The sequence below is a fragment of the Selaginella moellendorffii genome, unplaced genomic scaffold (assembly GCF_000143415.4).
Source record: "Selaginella moellendorffii unplaced genomic scaffold, v1.0 SELMOscaffold_112, whole genome shotgun sequence".
Taxonomy (NCBI): Eukaryota; Viridiplantae; Streptophyta; class Lycopodiopsida; order Selaginellales; family Selaginellaceae; genus Selaginella; species Selaginella moellendorffii.
In genome coordinates, this window is record NW_003314373.1 from 477,236 (window position 1) to 494,791 (window position 17,556).

Genomic DNA, 17,556 nt, shown 5'->3' on the forward strand with positions numbered 1-17,556 from the left:
CCTCTGGTTTTGGCATATCTTGACTACGCTCGACTTTTTATTTTGCACGTGGATGCTTTTGATATTGATCTTGGAGGTGTGTTAATGAAAAAGAACCCAAGTGTGCCTAGTCAACACTATCCCATTGCATGTATAAGTTGTACATTACAACCAGCGAAGGCGAATTACTCCATGATAAAAAAAAGTAGTGTTTAGCAGTAGTCTAGGGTTTCGAGAAACTTCATGTATATTTACATTAGATGTTATTAGAAAGTGATCATGCTACTGTTACTTCATTATTGAAGTAGAAGAACTTAGTTGGTCGTACTGCTTAATGGGGTTTGAAACTTCAGATATATAATTTTGATGTTGTTCATCGCATAGGGAGTTCTATGGCTAATGCTGATGCCCTTTCTCGAGCTCATTTTCCTTCTTTACTCTCTTTTCATGTTTCTAATAAGCCTGGTGTTTTAGCATTTGTGGATTTTCTAGATGAGGATTCTATGCCGTTGGTGGTTACTGTATTTGACATTTAGTGTTCACAAAGTGCAAAGCAAGATTTACCTTCTCTTGATGAGGTTCGTGAGTGTAACGCATGTGATCATGGGATGAAATTTGGATATACTGTCACTATGGATCTTTGGAACCTTGGGGGATAAATAGAGATAAAATAACCACTAAAGGTATATAGGACATCATCATATGACCGAGAAGTTGCACAAGTCTTTCTATTAGCCGAAGATGTGACATAATGTTATCTAGTATGTGCATAATTGCGTTTGGTGCCAAGCTCGTAATATTTTCTCTCATGTTGCAAAAGGATGGTTAGAGTTAATTGCAGTTTCCCGTTTGTTTGAGCTAGTGGTGTTTGATCTTATGGGACCTTTTTCACAATTGACCATTGGCAATGAATATGTTATTATTGCTTTTGAATACTTGACTCGTTGGGTTGAAGTTCATGTTCTTAAATAATGCCTCTGCAACTACTGTTGGATACTTCCTCCTCAATTAAGTGGTGTTTTAGCATTTTTGTCTAAAGCAGATTCTTTCGGATAATGGTCCCACATTTATGGCTGAGGCATTTCATGTTTTGACATTTCAATTGGGGATACGCCACACTTTCATGAGTGCTTATCATCCACAGTTATACAGTTTGGTGGAATGACTCGTTTGGACATTCAAAAGAATGATCGCCAAGTATGTGAACTTTCAGCATTCGGATTGAGATGGTTATTTGCCACTCTATGGTATACATATGTCACAAAGGTGTAGAGTTCTGTTAGTGTTTCATCATATAAACTCCTATATAGTCATGATCCAAGATTACCAATGAAGTTAGGTTTACTTTCGTGATTGCTATGAGCTACCAATACTAGATTGTGGAATTAGTATTTGACAAGCATTCTTCCACTTATCCAAGCAAAGTCTACCAAACACTTAGGCCATATATAAGTGGTATAGATATAGCACTACAATTCCCATCATCGTCCACTTATGGAGTACAAAATGGATGACTTAGTATTAATTCATTTTCCCCATCTTACAATATGTAATTTATTTAAAGGGCTTCTTGCTTAGTGGAAAGGATCGTTTTGGGTGTTGCGGCAAGTTAAACTGCAAGTTTATGAGGTTTGGCATGACGTCTAGTAAGTTGATCCTTTAGAAATTGTGCATGTGCAACAATTGAAATGTTTTGTACAAAGTTAGATCTTGGCCCATTTACGAAGGAACCTTAATAATCTTCCATTATTCCAAAAGGAGGGGATAATATGAGGTCCAAGTGTATAACTATAATATTGTATATTAATATTAGTGTAATAGGGTTTTGGTAGTTGTCAAATTGGTTTCAATCTAGATTGCTCGCTTCAATATATAAACTAGATTTTTGGGCTAATTGATATAAACATTTTTTGCATTCTTTTTCTATACACATTGCATTATAGAAAAGTTTGGTTTGCTTAGTTTGTATTATAACAAATTATTTTCCTAGTTGAGCATATGGTATATGCACTCACAATATCTAATTTAAATATTATATTTATTTCCATTTAGTTATTGATTACTTGATATTAGTGTTAAATTAAAAAATTAATATTTTTTAGTTTTAGAAAATCTAGGAAATTCTCTTTTAATGTAATTTATAGAGTTATTAAGTAATTTATTGACTTTTTTGCATAAAACCCCTTTATTTCACTTATTTAATTTAATTATTTTGAATATATGAATATGAAAATAAAGCTATAGAAGCCTAATGCATAGGATTTATATTCAATGAACATGAAAATAGAAGCTAAGTTAAATTTAATAAATATAAAATAATTTTGGAATTTGATATAATCTAATAATTTATGATTCTACTTTATACATAAAGAATTTCAAGCTATTTTTGAATACATAATGTTTAATATACACAACTTTTGAGCTTTAAATTTCCATATAAAACTAGTAATATGAAATTTGTCATAATTAAATTCTAGAAGTAAAATCTGATCAAATTGTTAGCAAAAAAAATTAAATAATTACAACATTATTTTTAGTCATTTAGATAAATAATATTAATAGCTACATCATCCACAATGTTACGAATTTAATAAATCAATTATTAAGTATCATTTTGAGTGATGTTAGCCAAGTGGGACACTAGAAGTGTTCAACTTGATTAACATCACTTAGTTGAAGAAAATTTTTTTATATTATTAAGTTTTCTTAAAATTATAATAAATTATAATATTGTGTTTGTGAGTGCATTTACTTGCGGACATGGCATGCCACGTCACTGGTTGCGTGGTCCATTCGGCTAGTGCCACGTCACAATGTATGGGCTCGGTTTGGAAATTTCTCCCGCTTCCAGCGTCTACGCATTGGCGCCGCCGCCGGCCAATCGGATCGTCGCCGCTTGCGCTCCCGGATCGCGCGCCGCCTGCTGGCGCTTCAGCCTTTGTTCGATCTCTAGGTATTCTTCTTGCTAGAGATCTAGGGTTGTAAAGGATGTTCTTATCGCGATCTTGCCACGGTTTTTTAATGCTGCACGCATTCATTGTTTTCTCCACCTTGGATTCATTCCATTCTTGGAATTTTCGCTTTAATCAATGATCGCTTTCGTGTTATTTCTTCCACAGCTCTCACACCTCTCGATCGCGCTGGAAAATGAAGAGCTGCGCGATCGGAAGCGCAAGCACCAGCAAAGAAACGAATCAAGCTCGGGAGTGTCCAGACCATCTGCTGGTGCTTGTACACGGAATTCTTTCGAGGTACTAGCCACTTTCTTATGAATTCTACCGTGCTTGTTCTTATCACTTTTCTTTTTCTGTTCACCGCAGCCCAAGCGATTGGAAGTACTTCAAGCAAGAGTTGAAAGCTCGGCTTGGAAGCAAGTTCTATATTCATGGTAAAGTTTTAGTTTTCTTTTGTCCCTGAAGACCATCGTTTTCCAGCGAGCTCGGTAAATTCATACCTTCAAACTCTGACTGGAATCGATATGGCCGGGAAGCGATTGGCCGATGAGGTCTGATTGTTTATCACTCACACCATCTCTCGGACATTAACTTCACATTGACGACGCAGGTCTCGGAGGTTGTCCAAAAACATCCTCAACTCCAAAGAATATCGTTTGTAGCGCATTCACTTGGGGGACTTTTCGCTCGCTATGCAATTGGGATTCTTTACTTGCCGTCGCAGCCTTCGAAGAAGTTGATGAACCCGTCAATCACAGGACTTGATCCGGTTAGTTTCATCACGCTCGCCACACCACATTTGGGTGTACGAGGACGGCAACAGGTTCGTCGCCTTGAGCTTCGTTCTTTACTTTGTTTCTCAAACCTTGTGATTTTGCAGCTGCCATTTCTTATGGGTGTTCCTGTATTGGAGAAGATTGCCGCTCCAATCGCTCCTTTTATTGTAGGTAGGACAGGACGTCAGCTTTTCTTAACTGATGGCAAGGCCAGTGATCCGCCTTTGCTCCTGCGAATGGCAACGGACTGTGAACAAGGACAATTTATGTGAGATATTGTCTACGTGCTGGAGCACGTCTGTCTGTCCTAACTTTTCCTCTTTTGCTTCTCTCAGATCTGCATTGAGAGCCTTCAAGCTACGAGCTGTTTATGCCAATGTCAGCTACGACCGTATCCTTTCGTCGTTCGTGACGGTGATATGACAATCAAAGCCTTGACAATGACGCTATAGACATGGTTGGCTGGCGTACCTCCTCCATTCGAAGGGAGTCGGAGCTCTCGAAGGTGATGCTAATCGGGTCAGTGGTTTTGAGCTTAAGAACTAATCTATAGACAAGCGTCAGGGCTCAAGGGCGCATCTACGACTTTAACTTGATGTTTTTCTTTTTTATCAGCCTCCTCGCAAATCGCTCGAAGGATACAAACACGTGGTGAACGTCAGGTATTGTCCAGCAATTCAGAGTGACGGGCCTTCTTTCGAGGACAACACCGCCGGAGCGAAAGAAGCGGCACAGAAACAGCCGAGCAGCAAAGAAGCTAAGGAATACCACGACATACTTGAAGGTGATCCCGACTTCTCTGTCTTTTTTATCTACTGACTCTGTTTTGGTAATCGGAAAGAACAGAGGAGATGGTAAGAGGCTTGCAACAAGTCAGCTGGCAGAAGGTTGACGTGAGCTTCCATTCTGCGATATGGCCGTTTTTCGCGCACAACAACATCCATGTAAGCAGCCAAGTCTGTGCGTAGTTTATGCCTTATGATGTGATCTTGGACAGGTTAAGCAGGAATGGTTGCATTACGAGGGAGCGGGCGTTGTTTCTCATGTGGCAGACACGCTAAAACAGCAAGAACACGGTGCGTTCCTGGAGGCGAATCTCTGAATGAATTTGTGCGTTTCGAAAGCGGCTACTTGTGAATGCGAGTGGCGATTGAGGTGAGGAGGCTTTGAATCTAACTTGTGGTTCTAACTTGTGGCTTGTGTAAGAGTGCAACAGGTCATGGTTACCTGAGCTACAAATATACAGGCAAGAAAAAGGCTATTCCATTTCAGGCGGGTGTGAAATTTTCATGGAATAGCAAAATGCTGGAAGGTGGAAGCGCCCACCAATGTTCTTGCAATTGTGATATCTGATACATCTGATACCAAATCTTTCGTTTTCATGTGATCAAAGGTCGTTTAAACAAAGAACAGGAACATGTGAGAACCAGGAGGATTGAATCTTTGGTACGTTTTCCAAAAACTACAAACCTGCAGTGATCTGTTGCCTATAGTTTGTATGATCCGGTTCTGAACTTCACTATCTTATCCTAATATTCCATGCTGTTTGTCACTTTTGGATTGCTGGAGAAAACTTGTAAAGAGGCTTGCTGTTGAATGCCACATGCATGGAAATTCAAGATCTAGAGACAGAATATTTAGGCCCATACATGCGTGACACAGAAAGTGTCGCTTTTTTATTAGAATGGAGGAGGGAGTTCAATGCAATTTGCGGTGGTTGACTGTGTCTAGCTTTTCTCTGAGGCCTCTTTCTTTGGCAACAACTCGCTTTGGCCTTGTGCTCTCCATTTGCTTTCATCAGGTTTCTTGCAAACATGTTCGGAGGAGACAGCAAAAAGGCTGTAGATTTCTCAGGCCGCCTTTTCTGTCTTCAAATGTCTCTCTAGTCTGTTTCGAAGGTGTTCCTTGAGTTCAAAGTTCCTGAAAACCAGCGGTGGTTGCATGGTAAGTTTGTGAAAAGACAAAAGCTGCTGCTTTTTTTTTTTTAGCGTTTGGTGCACAAAGCTGTGAGGCATTTTGCGCGTATAGCCCGTGTCTTTGCCGACGCTTGCGGTTTACTTCTTCTTGATTCTTTCGAACTCTACGTAGCTCTACGTATGTAAACGACGAAAGCGAATCGTTTTTCTCATCTTATGCATTACAGCCGTGAAGTTGAAGCTGTCATTCGAAATTCCGAGAAATCGTGGCCACAATCGCGGCGGTGAGCTTTGCTTCCGTCTCCAGCGCGTCTTTGACAAGTCTCATGTCTCATGTAAGATTGGTGATAACACCGAAAAACTCAAGACTTTTCTCAAGTTAGAGTCTCTAGGTTCTAAGAAAAACAATCCAAAGGGAGCGCCAGTATTTTGCTGCTGCTTCAATGCTGGTGGTGGAGTGGAGGGCATTAAAGCGAAGATTGTTGTTTCTTTCTTCCTTTAGTCTTTTTTCTCCTTTTTTACTTGGCAGTCAAAGAAAACTGGCCTAAGAAACGGATCTGGTGCGTGCATTCCATGTGAAGACTTTGGATCGACGCGTCACAGACTTGAGGCACCGCTGCAAAAATTTCCCACTTCCAAAACGCTGCAAAGAATTGGATCCGGTTATGAATCTTCCAAAGAAAAAAAAATCATCGTTCCGTACTTAACACTCAAACGTACCAATGCCGTACAGTGCAAAGCTGTCGGTGCCGCGGTAACTTTCCACATTTTCTTTTCACTTTTCACCGCGGATGAAACGGCTGCTTAAATCAACGGGTAGAAACGTCCGAGACGCAACAACGTGGCAACGTCGCGCGCCACAGGGCCAGTGAGAAAAGCGCACCTGGCATGCACTGCCAGCAAAGACTAGTGCCACGTTGGACGCTGGTTTTTTAGGGTGTTTAAGAAGCGAGAGGTGAGAGAGAGGAGACACGGCAAGAAGAAGAGAAAAAATTTCTCTTTCTTCCTTTCGTTAAGATCCTGGCAAGGAATCTGTAAGAAGAGGAAGCTCAGCTCGCAATCAATCGATTCCACCGACTGCATTTGTTTGGAATCTCGTGTTAGAATGCTGGCGCTCAACCGCGCATTCATGGATTTGGCAGCGAAGAGCTCCTCCGCGAGGAGAAAGCTCTTCTCTTTTTAGGGATCGATCGGTGGAAGGGCGAGGCCGCGATGGATCCGGGTAGAACAAGGAGAAGAGGAAGCTACATTGTTGTGTGGGTGTAGGATTGGAAGGATCGCGCGCATTGGAAGCACATTGAAAGGAGAGGAAGAATCCAGGCGGAAGGATGAGATCTATATCGCGCTCCTTCTCTTCTCCGCCGATTCTCTCGCCCACCAAGATCCGGCGCCTCCAGCGAACGTTCCACAACGTCAAGCTCATGGTCATGTGTGGCATGATCACGATCCTGGTGCTGCGAGGGACGATCGGCGCGGGCAAATTCGGGACGCCCGCCCAGGATTTGCGAGAGATCCGCGAGCATCTGCCGCGGCGCCACAAGGAGGCCGCGAGCAGAGTCCTGGCAGAGGCGCACGAATCGCGAAAGAAAGCCCCAGGCGATCGCGAGGAGAGGGAGGAGGAGGAGGAGAGAAGCGCAGGATCATCGCCCTACTCTCTGGGTCCCAAGATCTCCGACTGGAACGAGCAGCGATCCCAGTGGCTCCTCAAGAACAGGGCTGGCGGCGCCGCCGCCACTAGCAAGATCCTCCTCGTCACTGGCTCCCAGCCCAATCCCTGCGACAACCCAGTGGGCGATCACTACCTCCTCAAATCTCTCAAGAACAAGATCGACTACTGCCGGATCCACGGCATCGAGATCTTCTACAACATGGCGCACCTCGATTCCGAGATGGCGGGCTACTGGGCCAAGCTCCCACTTCTCCGGAATCTCCTCCTCTCCCACCCGGACGTGGAGTGGCTATGGTGGATGGACAGCGACGCCATGTTCACGGACATGAGCTTCGCGATCCCGCTGGACAAGTACGCGAATCACAACATGATCCTCCACGGATGGGACGAGCTCGTCTACGCGAAGAAGAACTGGATCGGGCTCAACACCGGGAGCTTCCTCCTCCGCAATTGCCAGTGGTCGCTGGATCTTCTCGATGCGTGGGCGCCGATGGGACCAAAGGGAAAGATCCGCGAGGACGCCGGCAAGATCCTCACGCGCGAGCTCGTGGGGCGCCCGGAATTCGAAGCTGACGATCAGTCCGCGCTCGTCTACCTCCTAGCGACGCAGCGATCCAAGTGGGGCGATGGCGTGTTCTTGGAGAGCTCGTACTACCTCCATGGCTACTGGGCGATCCTGGTGGACAAGTACGAGGAGATGATCGCGAAGAATCATCCGGGGCTTGGGGACGATCGCTGGCCGCTGGTGACGCACTTCGTGGGGTGCAAGCCGTGCGGGAGCTATGGCGATTACCCGGTGGAGCAGTGCTTGCGGGAGATGGAGAGGGCGTTTAACTTCGGGGATAATCAGATCTTGGGTGGCTATGGATTCCAGCACCGGCGGCTGGAGAGCGCGAGGGTGAAGAGGACGAGGAATGACACCGCCAGGCCCCTGGATGATCTACCATCGATATCGCGAGTTTCTTCCTCCTAGCTATGAGGTTTTTTTTGTTTTTTCGAGTTCTTCCCAAAAGGTTGGAGCAACCCATTTGTCTTGTCGTGATGGAAGTTGATAGATTGTTTTGATGCTCGCTCGATCTATCGTATCGGATGATCATTGCCTTTACATAGTTTTTCTTATCTAGACATTGTAAGATAAAGGCCTGGTTTTGATGAAAAGTTTTTAAAGCGCTGATTTTAGGGTTCTTGAGCTATGGAGCGATGGCGCTAGTGGCGATCCTGGACTTCTTCCGGGTATGGCGCATTGCGCGATTTTCTCTTTCGCGAGCTTGGAAATGTCAATGCAGGGACGTTTGTGGGAGGTTTTGGACACGCAATGGCTCCTGGCACTGAGGAATTTGTCAATGAAGGATCTTCTTCTCCTTCCATCGCATATGAGAGTCCCTTCGATCCTTTGTTTCTCGTGCATTGACGGTTGGGATGGAAGGCCTTAGGATTGCTGGCCCAAGACGCTCCAGGATTTGCTCGCTCTCTTTTTCTCGAGAGGTGAAGGAGAGCTCAAAGGTAATTCTTTTCGCAAAACCTTGTCATTGACAATGTTTCTTAGCTTCTCTCAGGTGGATCGCTTCCAAGTGTTATAACGCAGGGCGTGAACGCCAGGAAACCATGAGGTATGCATCTCCTTCGATCCATCGATCGTTTTTGAGAAGACTCGCGTTAGATTCTTTCCAGATTGAAGGACTTTCTTCGTTGGTAGTAAATGATACTAGCCATTCTTGTCAACCGTTTCAAAGCATCGTGCCACACAAAACCGCAACCTTTCTCGGCGACGAGGACGTGTAGCTGGACGCATTCTTGTCGTCCATTAGAATTCGCGAGCAACGTAGCCATGGACAGCACTCGAACTGCATGCCTGTGGAGATCTCTCGGCGAACATGTTGAGGTGAGGAGCGTAAGTTCTTGAAACACTGGGGCAGGACCTCTGTAAATCGCCAGGACGTCACGGCGGTGATCTCTGTTTGGTGTTGCTACAATTTGTTATCCGAGAACGACGACGGTGCGAGCAAGTGTGGCTTCCCTTTGAGCAGAGGCATGAAGAGATTGAACTTGCGTCTCGGTGGAGCTGGACGTGATCTTGTGATACAATCTCAATGCCGTTATTTTGTTCCTTCGTTGGAAGTGGAATTTTTTAAAAATGCTTGGCCTTTTTTTATTCTTTTTCAGCTCCGAAGTCAAGAAGAAAACCTATTGCTCTTCCTATCTATATGATTGTGTGACTTCTCGTGGACTCGATGGTGTATCTGGGGAAGATTAAGGAGCTTCTACTTCCTGAAGTTTTATATTAGCAAAAATACCGCTCGGGATTTAGTGTTCCAAACCCAGTTTGAATATCTAAGTTTTATCGAGAGATTCTATACATCAATATAAACATTTTGGTTTAAAGAACCTTTTATTCATCTTTTGATTTGTTTTTGTCGAATCCTTAAAAATACTATAGGGATAAGAACCTACTTACTTGCTATTTATTAATCACAAGAAAGAAGTCGAAATCAAGCATACTGAATGGAAGCCCCCTTCAATGTGAAGGTACCCTGTCCCCTCGGCACCAGCGTCACAACGAGCTTGTCCGCTGACTTTAGGCCCAGGATCTCGACATTAGCCTTGATAGAGAAGGTGGTGTTCACGGTCTCGGTGTGCTCACCGATCCCGAGCATGAAGTGGGGGACGTTGGAATAAGTGCCCACGTACTCGGCACAGCTGACGCGCGTGTTCTTGTTGGCCTCGGGCAGGTTGATGAACGCGTTGAAGCTGATGGGGGATTGCATGTTAATCTCCATGCCCTCCAGCACCAGGATCTCGTCACAAGCGCTGCCTTTGGGCTGATCCACCGTGATCGTCACCGGCTCCACCCCAACTTCCAAGGCCTTGGGGTTCTCAGCTGATGCTTTCACCAGCCGATACTCATACGACGATCCACTCCAGGGCGTCTGTTTCAGTGGCTTGGGCTCGTAGGCGGTCCAGCTCTTGTCGTCAGGCATCGCCTGGTACTTGTACTTGAGCATCTTCTCGCTGTTGAGGGAATCTTTCACCTTGACGCGAACGAGATCTTGGTTCTCGTCAAAGAAGAGGAACTCGGTGTTGAGGTAGTCCGAGTCTGTGAAGTCCTTGTTTCCCAGAGACCTCCACACGTCCCACATCCGATCGACGTTACCGTGGTGGCTGTAGAAGAGAGGGTCTCTACCGGCCGAGTAGAAGTTGCCCATGTCCTCGAAATTCGGCTGGTAGGGGCTGCCGCCAAATATGTGCACAGCATTATGTGGCGCCCTCTCCACGCCCCCTGGGCCATTCTTGCTGCCGCTGCCTTTCCTGCAAGTATATATGGCTGCAAGTATATATGGAAGCGCATGGGAATGGACGTACCTGATGGGGTGGCCAAAGAACGCGTCCGGCTGCTTCACCTTTGCGACGTTGTTGTACATGATTGAGAGGTTGTCCTCGCGGATCTGCTCGTCGCTCTTGTCATCAGAGCCGGGCGAGTAGATGAGGTCCACCCGTGTGGGCTCATAGTGACTCGTGTTGCGCTTTGCGTCGCAGAGGGCGGTCTCGCGGCGAAACATGTCTGGGATGTACCTCCCGCCTTCCTGGTCCCAGCTCCAGAATGGGAGAGCAAAACTAGGATCCCCGATCAGGCTCCCCAAGATCTTCTCGTGGAAGTAGAGATACCAGCGATGCCACGGCAGGAAGAGCCAGTTGAAGTGGATCTGGAGCGTCTGCTTTGGGGCGCCCTCCTGGCGGTAGCCATAGCTGCAGTAGGCGCAGTGGACGTTGGCCTGCTGACGTAAGCTGCGCGGGTCGTCCGGGGCGAGGGCGCGCATCTTGGCGTAGGCCTCGTTGTACTTGGCGATGTAGTCCTTGTCGACGAGGTGGGCGGCGGGGCGGACGCGCATCTGGCCTGAGTCGGGCTTGAAATCGATGGTGGCGCGCTTGGGCTTTGGGGGGCAGCACACCCGGATGATGTCGTCGCCGACGCTGGGGAAGTGGCAGTGCTTGAACGAGGGCAGTCCTATCGGATCCGCCAGCGCGTGGCTGTCCACTGATGAGGCGAGAGACGCACCACCGGCAATGGCCCCGGCCAGGAGCTCGCGGCGATCGATCGAGGGCGTCACAGGGGAGGAGTTAGAGTTACACGCATTGGCTTCTTTCCTGGCGTTGGCGGCGATCTTGAGCGGACGCGTGCGGGACGGGCGCTGGAGCTCGAGGCGATCGATCGACAGTGCCACCATCCCAGACATGCTCGGTAGCGAATACATTGTCAAAGGAGGCAGCTATACAACACATAGCAGTTGATACTGGCGTTTATAGGGGCGCTATTGCATGGCTCTCGTGTCTAATGTGAACACTTCCGGATTTTTATGCTGATTGAATTTAATAAACCAATTATTAAGTATCATTGTTAGTCAAGTGGGACACTACAAGTGTCCAACTTGATTAACATCACTTAGTCACTTAAAATGATATTTGATAATGGCTGCTGGCACTGAGGAATTTGTCAATGGAGGATTTCTTCTATCACATATGAGGGTCCCTTCGATCCTTTGTTTCTTGTGCATTGACGGTTGGGATGGAAGGCTTTAGGATTGCTGGCCCAAGACGCTCCAGAATTTGGAGATGCACGTTTTTCTCGAGAGCTGGAGGAGACCTCAAAGTCCAATATCTAAGTTTTATCGAGAGAATCTATAAATCAATATAAACATTTTGGTTCAAAGAACCTTTTGTTCATCTTTTGATTTGTTTTTGTGGAACCGTTAAAAATACTATAGGAACTTTCAGAAGAACCTACGCAGCAACTTGCTATTTATTAATCACAAGAAAGAAGTCGAAATCAAGCATACTGAATGGAAGCCCCCCTGAATGTCAAGCTACCGTCTCCCCTCGGCACCAGCGTCACAACGAGCTTGTCCGCTGACTTTAGGCCCAAGATCTCGACATTAGCCTTGATAGAGAAGGTGGCGTTCACGATCTCGGTGTGCCCCTTACCGATGTCGGACATGAAGTGGGGAACGTTGGAATAAGTGCCCACGTACTCGGCACAGCTGACGCGCGTGTTCTTGTTGGCCTCGGGCAGGTTGATGAACGCGTTGAAGCTGATGGCGGATCGCATGTCAATCTCCATGTCCTCCAGCACCAGGATCTCGTCACAAGCGCTGCCTTTGGGCTGATCCACCGTGATCGTCACCGGCTCCGCTTCAACTTTCAAGGCCTCAGGGTTCTCAGCTGATGCTTTCACCAGCCGATACTCATACGACGATCCACTCCAGGGCGTCTGTTTCAGTGGCTTGGGCTCGTAGGCGGTCCAGCTCTTGTCGTCAGGCATCGCCTGGTACTTGTACTTGAGCATCTTCTCGTTGTTGAGGGAATCTTTCACCTTGACGCGAACGAGATCTTGGTTCTCGTCAAAGAAGAGGAACTTGGTGTTGAGGTAGTCCGGGTCTGTGAAGTCCTTGTTTCCCAGAGACCTCCACACGTCCCACATCCGATCGACGTTACCGTGGTGGCAGTAGAAGAGAGGGTCTCTACCGGCCGAGTAGAAGTTGCCCATGTCCTCGTTATTGTGCTCGTCGGGGCTGCCGCAAAATATGTGCACAGCATTATGTGGCGCCCTCTCCACGCCCCCTGGGCCATTTATGCTGCTGCTGCCTTTCCTGCAAAGTATATATGGCTGCTAAAATGGAGCGCATGCATGGGAATGCACGTACCTGAGGGGGTAGCCAAAGAACGCGTCCGGCTGCTTCACCTTTGCGACGTTGTTGTACATGACTGAGAGTTTGTCCTCGCGGATCTGCTCGTCGCTCTTCTTATCAGAGCCGAGCGAGTAGATGAGATCCACCCGTGTGGGCTCATAGTGACTCGTGTTGCGCTTTGCGTCGTAGAGGGCGGTCTCGCGGCGAAACATGTCTGGGATGTACCTCCCGCCCTCCTGGTCCCAGCTCCAGAATGGGAGCGCAAAACCAGGATCCCCGAAGTAGAGATACCAGCGGTGCCACGGCAGGAAGAGCCAGTTGAAGTGGATCTGGAGCGTCTGCTTTGGGGCGCCCTCCTGGCGGTAGCCATAGTTGCAGTAGGCGCAGTGGACTTTGGCCTGATGACGTAAGCTGCGCGGGTCGCCCCGGCTGAGGGCGCGCATCTTGGCGTAGGCCTCGTTGTACTTGGCGATGTAGTCCTTGTCGACGAGGTGGGCAGCGGGGCGGACGCGCATCGGGCCTGAGTCGGGCTTGAAGTCGATGGTGGCGCGCTTGGGCTGTGGGGGGCAGCACCGCCGGTTGATGTCGTCGCTGATGGTGGCGCGGTGGCAGTGCTTGAACGAGGGCAGTCCGATCGGATCCGCCAGCGCGTGGCTGTCCACTGATGAGGCGAGAGACGCACCACCGGCAATGGCCCCGGCCAGGAGCTCGCGGCGATCGATCGAGGGCGTCACAGGGGAGGAGTTAGAGTTACATGCATTGGCTTCTTTCCTGGCGTTGGCGGCGATCTTGAGCAGACGCGTGCGGGACGGGCGCTGGAGCTCGAGGCGATCGATAGACAGTGCCACCATCCCAGACATGCTCGGTAGCGAATACATTGTCAAAGGGGGCAGCTATACAACACACAGCAGTTGATACTTGCTTTTAAAGGGGCGCTCTTGCATGGCTCTCGTGTCTAATGTGGACGTTGCAACTCATACCCAAGCTTGGATGACTTTGCTGGCTCCGCAGCATTACTATGGACCTGATCGATTCATTCATCCGGTTTAGGAAAGTTGCATGGAACCTTCTTGCTTCAATGGCGTGCACGTCTTCGGCCCGCCACCTTCTTCCGGTGTCCATCTTATGTGATCTGGTTCTCAGTTGTCAGTCACACGTACGGCATTGGAAGCATGAAACGCCAACGTTTATGAGAAATATGAGAATTCGAATTGCTGCAAAAGAACATGTAAAGTTTGATCTTTTAGGCATTGCTTCAAGAGACAAAACAAACAATCCCCCTTGCTTATACTAAAACAATATGAAATTTTTTAAAGCCTGATTTTAGGGTTTTTGAGCTTATGGAGTGGGAGGAAGAGAGGATAGTGCATTTCTGCGTCGCCACGAGCGCCTGTGGAGAGCGCACGTCGTGGAATTCTTCCAGGTATGGCGCATTGCGCGACTTTCCCATTTGCGAGCTTAGAAATTTATGCCAATGCAGGGGCGTTTGTGGGAGATTCTGGACACGCAATGGCTCCTGGCGCTGAGGAGTGCGTCGATGGAGGATCTTCTTCTCCTTCCATCGCATATTTCCAAGGTGAGAGAGAGAGACTCTCGATTCTTTGTTTCTCGCGCATTAATGGATGGCAAGGAATTGTGGCTTTAGGATTGCTGGCCCAAGACGCTCCAGGATTTTCTTGCAGACGTGCGCTCGCTCTCTCTTTCTCGAGAGCTGATGGAGACCTCAAAGGTATTTCCCTTCACAAAACCTTGTCATTCACAACGTTTCTTAGCTTCTCTCAGGCGGATCGCTTCCAAGTGTTATAACGCAGGGCGTGAACGCCAAAAAACTCCACGAGGTATGTCACTCCTCTCCATCGATCGTCTTTGAGAAGACTCGCGTTTAGATTCTTTCCAGATTGAAAGACTTTCTTCGTTGATAGTAAACATCTCTCGCGTTGTCAACGCTACAGAAATCGTGGACGTCGGTGCTGACCAGGTAAACATCCATCATTCTCCGGTGTATCATTCACGGGCATTTTGTTTCTTCCTAGGGGTATCTTGCGCAAGTCTTGGCGTTCCACCACAAACTTCCAGTAGTCGCAGTAGATTGCTCGGTGCACAAACACAACCGTGACAAACAAACGCGCTGACTGGATCCAAAGATACTACGCTTCTCGCTCCGGTAAGCTTGAGTTGGTGCCATTCTTGTCAACCGGTTTTTCTTATCTAGACATGAGTACTTGCCCAGCAAATGCTGGGTGGTTTACAAAGAGGTTCAATATAAAACCTTTTTATAGATAGTGTTAATTGTAAAAACAGAAGGATTTTGAGGAAGGAGGTGGCTTTGGCATGTGGTGTTTTGAATTTTAATTCCAAGTCCATGTGGTGATGTGCATTTTGATAAAGCCACATAAAGTTGCCCATGAGTGAAAACTGAGTGGGGCAAGTAAACTTTAACTCGGTCAAATGTCTGTCCTTGGCATTTGGAAATTGTTAAGCAGTAACCCAAGCAAATTAGAAATTGTTGTTTGGACATTTTGTATTTGATAGTATTAGTGTGATATGTGGGATAAAAACTCGTGTCCCTTTAAATTGCCCCATCACAATTTCACAACCTAAAACATTTGGTAGTGCATTTTTCAGGATGAGATGTGTGCCGTTGCATAGTCCTATTGATGGAAACATATTTCTTAGATAAAAATAACACCTTGTTTGAGAGAGAGTTTATGTGGTGGGAGACTAGAAGGTGTGATAGAATTTAAAAATTCTGTCGGAAAATTTTCAGGATGTTCAATGTCAACAAAATCAATGCTTTTGTAGATGTATGTATCACCTTGTAATCTAGAGACAATAGTGTTGTTGATTGCAAATGTATCATCATTAAGTGGGGTAAGTATGACTCAATTGGCTGCAATATAACGGTTTGAAATATGAAGTACTGAAGGGTAGACAAAATCAATAATTGATGAATAAATTAGTTGTGTATGAGGTAATAAAATGGAGTTAGAAGGTAAAGATGGTAAATTTTTAAAATTTTTATTATTTCCAACTTTGAGAAGCCATTCAGACCATGATTTATCACTTTTAGCAAGCCGTATATTTGTTTTCAAAGATAATTTTCTAAATAATCTCCATAATTTATTCATTCTTACAGAACTTAAAACAATTTATGCCCTATGTTCATATGGAATGATTGGAAGTGTTTGTTTAAAGTCCTCGTTAGTGACAACAATTATGCCACCAAAAGGTAATGATGTATTTTTTAGGTCTCGCAACACTCAATCAATAGTAGTGAATGCATGAGTGTGAACCATACTTATTTCATCCCATAACAATATGTTAGTAGTTTTGATTTTTATACTTACTTCACTATTAGCAGTTATAGCGAAAGTTAATGTTTCATTTATTGGAACAAAAAGTTTAAAAGTAATATGTGAAGTTCGGCCATTATAAAGTAAAGTACTTGCAATTCCTATCCAAACCATGCTAACAACATTTTTTTTTTCAGTTGTAAAATATTTATAAGAGTAAAACATGAAATGTTTTACCAGTACCACCAGGGCAAATGTATCGATTATGCTCAGTTGGGTGATCAATAACATTAAGAATATCATTAAAAATATTTAACTGTTCTTGATTAAATCGAGGAATATTTTGTTCAACATTTTGATATATTTGTGTTGAGTTGACAATATTTTCATCATCAAGATTTTGAGATGGCAAAGGTAGATGATAGTTTCGATTAGTTTTGCCATGCATTTCATTTTAATTATTATATCATGTAAAGCATGTTTATAATGAAAAATTGGATTTGTTTGCATGAAATCCTTAGAGAGGAAGTTTTTAAATTTATCCCATAAGAAGTAAAGATCTTTTGGAGTGCAAAAGATACAAAGTAATACAAATAATTGTCTTAATTGTTATAGCATTTTAAAAAAGCAAGCATCTTCTAAACATTTTTCCCATTTAGTATCATCAATTATAAACCCCATTGCATCTGCAACTTGTTGAAATGTGTCATAATAAATATTGTTAACTGTCTTGAGATCTTTAAAAGACATAGCACCTTTTTTATGGAGTAAAATAAAACATAAATGATATAATTCAACATTAGATGGCGACATAGAATACATTCGGGGAATGACATTTCTTGTATGTCGAATTTTCCAGTTATGAGTATGAGGGTTAAATGTATAATATAAAGGGATTTCAGGATATGTATATTGTCTAGCATTTGGGTCATTTATATTTAATTCAAACCATTTTGTTAACATCGTACTATTTTGAGTAGCTCTTTGAAGTGCTATTTGTTCAGAATCTTCTATAAAATAGATGTTTTGAAAATTTGGAAGATGGATAGGAAGAAGGATTATAGGGGTCAAACGACCATGCATTTTAAATTTAAAAAGTCTCCATATTGCCTCTAGAGTAGATACATAACGTGTATTTAAAAATGTTGAGATTTCATCAATTTAAAATATTATCAGGTTGTTGCGTTGTTGAATGGATTTCAATTGTAGCATAATTATAATCTTTATAAACATATTGAAATAAATATTTAATACTTTTTATAGTAGCACAAGTTTCAATATTAATATG

The 17,556-nt window shown here is 45.1% G+C and overlaps 5 protein-coding genes across 6 annotated transcripts; 3 read left to right on the forward strand and 2 right to left on the reverse strand.

The window, feature by feature from the left end:
* Positions 1-2,792: 2,792 nt before the first annotated feature.
* Positions 2,793-5,096, forward strand: LOC9659127. The gene is made up of 12 exons (XM_002990779.2): positions 2,793-2,932; positions 3,099-3,230; positions 3,300-3,367; positions 3,414-3,484; positions 3,544-3,756; positions 3,814-3,977; positions 4,045-4,100; positions 4,162-4,214; positions 4,325-4,493; positions 4,556-4,653; positions 4,707-4,864; positions 4,926-5,096. Exons 1-11 carry the CDS (start codon positions 2,793-2,795, stop codon positions 4,809-4,811), a joined length of 1,269 nt encoding a protein of 422 aa, XP_002990825.2. The 3' UTR covers positions 4,812-4,864; positions 4,926-5,096.
* A 1,459-nt stretch (positions 5,097-6,555) lies between these two features.
* Positions 6,556-9,446, forward strand: LOC9659128 (xyloglucan 6-xylosyltransferase 2). Of its 2 annotated transcripts, none has more exons than XM_024664584.1 (4): positions 6,556-8,527; positions 8,581-8,797; positions 8,851-8,904; positions 8,955-9,446. In XM_024664584.1, the coding sequence occupies exon 1, from the start codon at positions 6,954-6,956 to the stop codon at positions 8,265-8,267; it is 1,314 nt and encodes a 437-aa protein (XP_024520352.1). In that variant the 5' UTR covers positions 6,556-6,953; the 3' UTR covers positions 8,268-8,527; positions 8,581-8,797; positions 8,851-8,904; positions 8,955-9,446. The 2 variants fall into 2 exon arrangements, with proteins under 2 accessions (XP_024520352.1, XP_002990826.1); XM_002990780.2 differs by having other exon boundaries at positions 8,966-9,446.
* A 337-nt stretch (positions 9,447-9,783) lies between these two features.
* Positions 9,784-11,181, reverse strand: LOC9659129 ((+)-larreatricin hydroxylase, chloroplastic). The gene has a single exon (XM_024664621.1). It carries the CDS (start codon positions 11,179-11,181, stop codon positions 9,784-9,786), a length of 1,398 nt encoding a protein of 465 aa, XP_024520389.1.
* Positions 11,182-12,116: 935 nt separating this feature from the next.
* LOC9659454 ((+)-larreatricin hydroxylase, chloroplastic) lies at positions 12,117-13,835 on the reverse strand. The gene is made up of 2 exons (XM_002990832.2): positions 12,991-13,835; positions 12,117-12,936 (listed from the first exon to the last, which is right to left on the reverse strand). Exons 1-2 carry the CDS (start codon positions 13,833-13,835, stop codon positions 12,117-12,119), a joined length of 1,665 nt encoding a protein of 554 aa, XP_002990878.2.
* Positions 13,836-14,311: 476 nt separating this feature from the next.
* Positions 14,312-15,257, forward strand: LOC9659455 (protein RRNAD1). The gene is made up of 6 exons (XM_024664585.1): positions 14,312-14,398; positions 14,456-14,551; positions 14,621-14,704; positions 14,748-14,813; positions 14,873-14,953; positions 15,009-15,257. Exons 2-6 carry the CDS (start codon positions 14,513-14,515, stop codon positions 15,105-15,107), a joined length of 369 nt encoding a protein of 122 aa, XP_024520353.1. The 5' UTR covers positions 14,312-14,398; positions 14,456-14,512; the 3' UTR covers positions 15,108-15,257.
* The last annotated feature ends 2,299 nt before the right edge of the window (positions 15,258-17,556 follow it).

Bases quoted from the DNA above. Each gene is read 5' to 3' on its own strand.
- LOC9659127 (XM_002990779.2), top strand. From the start codon at position 2,793: ATGTATGGGCTCGGTTTGGAAATTTCTCCCGCTTCCAGCGTCTACGCA. The intron at 2,933-3,098 runs GTATTCTTCTTG...TTTCTTCCACAG, and splicing joins AGCCTTTGTTCGATCTCTAG to CTCTCACACCTCTCGATCGC. The intron at 3,368-3,413 runs GTAAAGTTTTAG...ATCGTTTTCCAG, and splicing joins AAGCAAGTTCTATATTCATG to CGAGCTCGGTAAATTCATAC.
- LOC9659128 (XM_024664584.1), top strand. From the start codon at position 6,954: ATGAGATCTATATCGCGCTCCTTCTCTTCTCCGCCGATTCTCTCGCCC.
- LOC9659129 (XM_024664621.1), bottom strand. From the start codon at position 11,181: ATGCGCGTCCGCCCCGCCGCCCACCTCGTCGACAAGGACTACATCGCC.
- LOC9659454 (XM_002990832.2), bottom strand. From the start codon at position 13,835: ATGTCTGGGATGGTGGCACTGTCTATCGATCGCCTCGAGCTCCAGCGC. The intron at 12,937-12,990 runs GTACGTGCATTC...TATACTTTGCAG, and splicing joins TTCTTTGGCTACCCCCTCAG to GAAAGGCAGCAGCAGCATAA.
- LOC9659455 (XM_024664585.1), top strand. From the start codon at position 14,513: ATGGAGGATCTTCTTCTCCTTCCATCGCATATTTCCAAG. The intron at 14,705-14,747 runs GTATTTCCCTTC...AACGTTTCTTAG, and splicing joins AGCTGATGGAGACCTCAAAG to CTTCTCTCAGGCGGATCGCT. The intron at 14,814-14,872 runs GTATGTCACTCC...GATTCTTTCCAG, and splicing joins ACGCCAAAAAACTCCACGAG to ATTGAAAGACTTTCTTCGTT.